Source organism: Aplysia californica, unplaced genomic scaffold, assembly GCF_000002075.1.
Source record: "Aplysia californica isolate F4 #8 unplaced genomic scaffold, AplCal3.0 scaffold00642, whole genome shotgun sequence".
Classification (NCBI taxonomy): domain Eukaryota; kingdom Metazoa; phylum Mollusca; class Gastropoda; order Aplysiida; family Aplysiidae; genus Aplysia; species Aplysia californica.
This window is the reverse complement of record NW_004797912.1, coordinates 248,404-255,629: the sequence shown is the minus strand read 5'-3', so window position 1 is coordinate 255,629 and position 7,226 is coordinate 248,404. Positions and strand designations below refer to the sequence as shown.

Here is a 7,226-nt window from a genome sequence, read left to right as displayed (position 1 = left end):
GAGAGAGAGAGAGAGAGAGAGAGAGAGAGAGAGAGAATGTGTTTAAGCGCTGTGGAAACAAAATCGCAGCTCACATTTTGTATACATATAAATTTGAACAACTGGCTTTGCATCAACAACCTTCATAGAGTAGTTAACGAAGCTTGAAAGTGAGTGCCATAAACTTAGTTGGTATCATGGTTGACTATTGACTACAGTGCGGATAGCCTCGGTTTAAATCACAAACGGGATGCTTGGTCCTGGATTCTTTAGGGGGCTATTACCACACATTTGGCTCATGACGGATGTGGGTTTTGAATCTGAAGGCCCGACGTCAAAGGAAAAAGACCCAAAAAAAGACAAAAACAATCCCTAAAACAGCCTTACAGAGTTGAAATGGGCGTTAAATTGATGCAAGAACCAAAGACTAATTAGTGATGTGCCCATCTTGACACATTACGAGGGCTCAGTTGTTCGAGCCTCAGCTTGGTCCGACAGTGTGTCCTTAAGCCTTGGGAAAGGCACTTCACACGAAATTCCCATTTGGCTCGGTTCTTCTGAAGATGGACGTCAAGCTCGGAGGTCTGGCCTCTTATCTAGTTGTGTTGATAGAGATGTTAAACCCGTACTATTCCATACATAACAGGTCGTGTGGAAGGTTGGACACAAGCAAACTTACCCCTCTATGAGGCCATTCTTTCGCCTTGTCAACTTGTGGACGTTCTGCCTCCTCGTCTTGGACCTGTCACAGAAAGACATAGAAGATATCATCGGGGAAGATAGAGAAGTGGTTGACTCTAAGATCTTGTTTCTCTTTCAATGTTTCTTATTAGGATCTTCAGGCATGCCTACTGGTGACGGAATCCTGTTTCTTCGTAAATAGCAGGAAGCAAAAACAAGCGAATGCCCGGCTTTAACCACCCCTCGAGACACTGTGGTGCGTCTTTTTTCGCACTTCGTGAAGACTTTCAATCCCGGTTTGTTCCTTGTTTAAGTGGAAATCTTGAAGGTAAGAATAGGAGCACGTTGGTGTTCCCTGATTTCAGTCTCTTTAGTGGAAACATTAATTTATTATCTCTCTCCTGACTAGGGACAACCGAAATATTCGTTTTGTTTGTTTAATTTCTTACGTAACCATTTATTTCATTTTATTTCGATGTGTTTAAAAAAATTCATTTTCATTTTATATCATTATTTATTTCGTTTCACTTATTTTATTTTAACTTTATGTTTGTAAAAAACTTTACCTTGTTTTATTTGTTTTTTTATTTTATTTATTTTCTATTTGACTAATTTATTGATAGATTGATTAATTGATTGATTTAGTTATTTATTTATCGGAGATTGGATTTTGTCTTTTGTCCTATTTTTATGTCATTTTTGGTGGGGATGGGAAGGGGGGGGGGATTAACTAAAATTGTCCACTAAAGGATCTGTAGACAATGCATACTCCTATTTGTGTGCACAGGAACGAATATCATATTGATCTACATATTACGTTTGTGTGTTTATATGTGTGTTTGTGTGCGTGTGTGTCCAAATATGTGTATGTGTGTCCATGGGTGTGTGTGTGTGTGTGTGTGTGTGTGTGTGTGTGTGTGTGTGTGTGTGTGTGTGTGTGTGCGCGTGGGTGTATGTGTCTCTCTCTCTCTCTCTCTCTCTCTCTCTCTCTCTCTCTGTGTGTGTGTGTGTGTGTGTGTGTGTGTGTGTGTGTGTGTGTGTGTGTGTGTGTGTGTGTGTGTGTGTGTGTGTGTCTATGTACGTGTTTGTGTGTCAGCATCCAAAGAGAACACACATTTAAATTTAAAAAAACAAAAGAACGTGCGTCACGCCACACTTACCTGCACTTCGTTTACTTTGGTTGAGTTTTAGTGAGAGTTTTATGGCCCTTGCCACACACACAGATGAAATACGTGCCTAAGATCAGAAATGCAACTAGAGAACATCAGCATGGAAAGAAAAAGAAGAAGGGGAGACAATGATGATATATCTTTTTCTTATAGAAAAGAAGGAGAATATGACAGCTGAGCACCCGCCAACCACCCACCTTGAGTTGGTAGTGTCCGCCCGGTATGGATCAAACTACTCCAAAATTGATGTCCACATCGTACCTCTCCTGGAACTTGGGAGTAAAGACGACATCAAACACGCCGTCATCCCTTTCTATGGCGTCAACACCAGTGTCTTGACATCCTTCAGGTCTGAGCCGACACATGACCTTCCCAGCCCCGGCCTTGGAAGCGTTCACGGCGACTACAACATCCTGACCATGTTTCACAAATCCGTCGTGATCTTTTCTTCCCAGGATCCGACACAGGCTCGAGTTTCTATTGCCACTGCCCTGACACTATATGGAGATCCCGGTACGTTTTTCTCTCCGGCGAGAACAATGACGTCATTGAGACCCAGGTCATCAGGGATGTATTCCAAAGTGACGTCGGTGGCCTAGTTGTTAGGCTCTCGGACTCGCAACCGTAAGGTCGTTGTTTCGAATCCCGCCAGGGGCTCGGTGTTGTGTCTTTGGGAAAGGCATTTTGCACAAATTTTCCTCACTTCACCCAGGTGAAAATGGGTACCCGGCTATAGACTGTGAACGACCGTGTCAGTTTGATAGTGTTTGAGCGCGTGAAATCCGCAGCTTGGACTGTATGCTTCTGCGGAAGCGGAGAATGTTTCAGAGTGTTCTCAGAGGGTCTGGTGGGGTAATAATGGTTGTAAAGCGCATAGAGTATGCTTTTGAGCTTGGATGTGCGCTATATAAATGCAGTTATTACTATTATTATTATTCCACCTCATAAAGACCGCTAAAATCGTACTGGATGTAAAGATATATGGTTGTCAGGTCCGGTCGTCTGACCTACACGACGATAGAGGTCACTCCATCTCCATCCAGTCGTGTGTCCACGCTGAAGGGCGTGGGAAGGCTGGTAGTCACTATGTCCTCGACCCCAGGACCCGTGACCTTGACCTCACTTATAGTAGACTGGGTGTTCATGGAAACACAGGTTTCCAGTATAATGTTGGGCAAGAAGAGAGCGCCTCAAATGTAGCCACTACGATTATAATCAGTATCTAGTTTTGTTAGGTTTTGAGCGTGGGGTTAGCTCTTTATTAAGAAATTAATTTGACTCGAGTAATGAAAGAGGTCTAGGTTCAGGCTAATGTTTAGGGTTAGAGTTTCAGTGTTTTCGTATTTTTTAAATGATATTATTCGGTTTCCAAGCCTTTAGGTTCACAGCATTAATTTGGAGTTAGCTCACTTGGTATAATGCACTAATATTATGTAGTGGATTTTTGGTCCACAAGACATCTCCTCAAATGTGGAGGCTATTGTTATATCTAGTATCTAGGTAGGGTATGTGGAGTTTTGTGCTGGTGTCTAGGTATTTTTTAAAAGGATTTTTAATGGGGTAATGAATGGGGGTTATGTCTCGGTTTAGGGTTAGGTTGAAGATTAGGGCTGGGATTAGGTTTAAAGTTAGGTTTAGGAAAGGTTTAAGATGAGTGTTAGGGTTAGCTTCAAGGTACGTTTTAGGTGTAGATTTAGGATTAGGGAAAGGGTTAGGGTTCAAGTGTTATCAGAATATTTTCCTTTTTTAATAATTCGGTTTACGAGCCTTTAGGTTAATAATATCAGAGATCAAAGAACTAAGATCAAAGCGTTAGTTTCTTTGTACACGAACCTTCAGACTTACAAAGCTCACCAATTTGCAGGATGGGTGTGGTTGGGGGAGTTGTTTGGGGTGGGGGTGGAGGAGTAAGAAGAGTGTAGACATCATGCAAACGTTCTGAGGTAGTACAACATCTTTTCCCCCTTTTTTTGCAGAAAGGCTGTAATTTACGTTCCTTCTAAGAATAAGTCACTTTATTTTCAGTTTACGAGTAAGTGTTTTATCTTTCACCTACACAATTTAGACAATTAATTAGAACTGTCCATCGACCCTGTCTGTCAGGGCCAACCGGAGCTGAAAAGGATACAACACCCCAGCAGAAAAATCCGAGATGCTCGACGAAATTAATTTTGCCCCTCACGCGGGAATAGAACTCGGGTCCTCTTCGTGCTACAACAAGGTCGCTAACCACTACACCGCAGACACAGGTAAAAAAAAACCCCAAAAAAAACGCCAAGTGCTGTGATGGTCTATTACTAGTACTCGCGTAGTTATCGCGAAACCGTGTCAGTAATTCCGAGTAACCACATACCGGTTTCTCTTACCACCACTTGATCGTCACTGACATGCAAGCGCGCGACAGAATCTGCGCTTCAAACATAGGAAGAATTAGCCATGAAAAAATCTGCATGAGGACAACCTTGAGACCATCTTAAGATAAATTGATCGTCTGCATAGACGAAAAGAGCCATACTACATACTTGGTCCTCAGATTAGGCATACATCTACGTATGGTGAGACACTGTATAGGCTTACTTCTCTTTAACATACAACTCGAATTAGTAGATCTAAAATGAAGTGCTAATATTTTTTGGACCGCATGCTTCCAAGGAAGTCGAGATTGTTTCAAAATGCTCTCAGATCTGCTGAGGTAATGATAATAATATAGATTATAATGCGGATAGACCTCGCTCACGGTTGCTTAAAAGAATGTTGTACCAGAATAGATTCGACTCTTATATATATCAAGTTCACGATGCCAATTTGATTTTATTCAAAATAACACTTTTTATTTTCAAGGATGCGAGCCGAACCGGGTTGAATTCCGTTGATGGGAGTTGTTTTTCTTTTCTTTTCTTTTCTTTTTTTAAAAACCAGTAAACAAAACATCACTAACACAGTTTCAATTCAAAGCCCCCCCCCACCCCCGCCCCCTCCCCCTCCTGCCCGTACCCAACAAATGACAAGAAGCAAAAGAGGATTTACTTACCTCTTCGACCTTAGTCTTTTCCTCCTCCTCCTTAGGTGGGATTTCAGCATGGTAGGCATTCAAACTCTGAGAACAAAGGTATTGTTTCTAAAGCATTCTGATGTTTCGGAAGTTGTATCTTATTTTGCCATGAATTGTAAAGTGGACAGAGCTTGCTGTTGAACGAGGATATCCACTAGTCCCATATAAAGTCATTTACTGCTTGTTTATTATTTCATTATTAATTTCTTTGGAAAGTCACAGTAGATGTATGCATTTGAACTTCATGATCACACAAAAAAGTCCGATGTCTGGCTACAGTTTATACGTGTGCCAGATCAACACATTTTCAGAGATATTCATAAACAAAGCAGAGCAAATGAATTTACTTTCACAACAACCTGCAATGTCTAAAGAAGCAAACCATGGGACCCGATTGTAACAGAGATAAAAAAAAAGTTTCAGTCAGCTTCAACGATCTTAAAAATGAACTATTAATGGATTATGCCAAATGGCTGATAGAGTGGCAGTCTATGTTAAATGGCTTACATAAATTTCACTTTATTTACTGTTATTGCTGCTGTTGTTGCCTTGTTGTTGTTGTTGTTGTTGTTGTTGTTGTTGTTGTTGTTGTTGTTGTTGCTGTTGTTGCTGTTGTTGTTGTTGTTGTTGTTGTTGATGATGATGATGATGATGATGATGATGATGATGATGATGATGATGATGATGGTGGTGGTGGTGGTGTTGTTGCTGCTACTGATATTATGTGTCCCACTTATAATATTAAAATAACGTGTTGACTGTTCCCCATTTTCGAGACATGGGACATTCAAAAGGAAAAGATAATTAAAGAACTACTGACTACTAGGAGCAAAATAGGAGTGGGTTTGTCTCTAAGCATAGCTTGGGGGGTAAAAATAAAACAAAACAAAACAAAACATTCACACACAAATACAAACACAAACACCTACGCTGGGGGAAAAAACCTGCCTCTACAAACACCAATCTACGACAGAGTCACTCGCATCAAGAAATAAAGTAATATTGTCACGACATGGTCAAGCAGAAGCAGTAAATAATAACATCTACCAATTTAGCGGGAGCAACCATGCACATGCTTCTGGTAAAATATAAGAAATTTAACAACTAAATAATTTTATAACAATGGCTTTTGTTTGTTGATCTTCTTTGCTTCTTTCTAAACACTCTGTATTGTTATCTGACACACAGACTATTTAAAACATTCCCAATGACCTGCTCAAATAAACGAGCAATCTATAACTGTGCGTGGTTAGTAAGAAATTATACTTTTATAAAGAGGTTAGTAAACGCAGAAGAAAGGCATTGGGGCGTTTTGTTTTTGGTCTTGTTTTGAAGTAGATTTTATCACAGAGCCGTAACCAGCCATTAAAACTGACCTGACATAGCTAAGGGGAATAGTAAGCTAGATTGCGTATTATCGCTACCTCAGAATTACAAAGTTCTGTCTGACATTTTTGGCCGTTTTGAGCTATTAAGTGTCGAGGAATCAGTTGATTAATACTTTATTTGCTCTATTAAAATCGTAAGATAAATCGGAGTAGTTATTATGATAAAGAAATGCATTTGAAAAAGCCTGACATGTTGTGAAACCCGAAAATTCTTTGCGTCAAAACTAGGTACTGAGCAGATAGAACTTTGAAACAAGTGATTCCATTGGTAATTTTATCTATATTAACACAGAAGGACAAGACACCAAAGCAGGGAGACAGAACAAACCTTTTTCTAAAGCTACGACCGTCCGGCCTACAGCCGTATTGTCCACTACTCGTCCTTCTACGACCCAAAAAAAAAAAAAAAAAGAAGAAATAACGAAAATCCTAGGGAAAAATCCAATTTGAAACATCAGGTGTCCTTTTCTATTTTAGCCTCAAGCATATTCAATTCCCTTTACTTCTTGTTGACAATCCCAATCGATTAAAAATTATCAGTATTCGCGAGAGACAGTTCCATCTCTTTACAGCTAGACATAATTTTGGTACGTCTGACAACGCCGATGTTCACTTCAACATTAAGATTTATAAGAACTATAGCTTGAACAAGAACTCCTGATTCTGAACTTTCGAACCTGTCCATAACAACTAACCAGTGTCGAGGGGGAAAATTGGTTATCTAGCACAGGTGGTTCTTTTGGACAATGTCATTATCATGTAGTAAAAAAATGGAAGGGGGAAGTGGATACTTGTCGTTAGTACAGTTGATTGTTTTGTACAGGTGGTCGTTAGAGCAGGTTCGATGGTACTTAATGTTCAATAACTATGGAATGTGCAGTCAGTCAACAAGGAAAGTATATGACTTGTACTGGGCCTCATAAAGCTTATGACGTTTAGGACATGTTTGGGGGGGGG

At 40.2% G+C, this 7,226-nt stretch overlaps 1 protein-coding gene across 1 annotated transcript in view; it reads right to left on the bottom strand.

Annotated features, from left to right (window-relative positions):
• Positions 1–7,226, bottom strand: part of LOC101853643 (capping protein inhibiting regulator of actin dynamics) — a gene marked incomplete at its 3' end in the record, with an annotated part of 30,937 nt that overhangs the window by 12,000 nt on the left and 11,711 nt on the right. Inside the window, 2 exon segments of the mRNA XM_013087819.1 lie at positions 659–721; positions 4,861–4,926. Of these exon segments, the coding sequence (XP_012943273.1) occupies positions 659–721; positions 4,861–4,926 (129 nt within the window).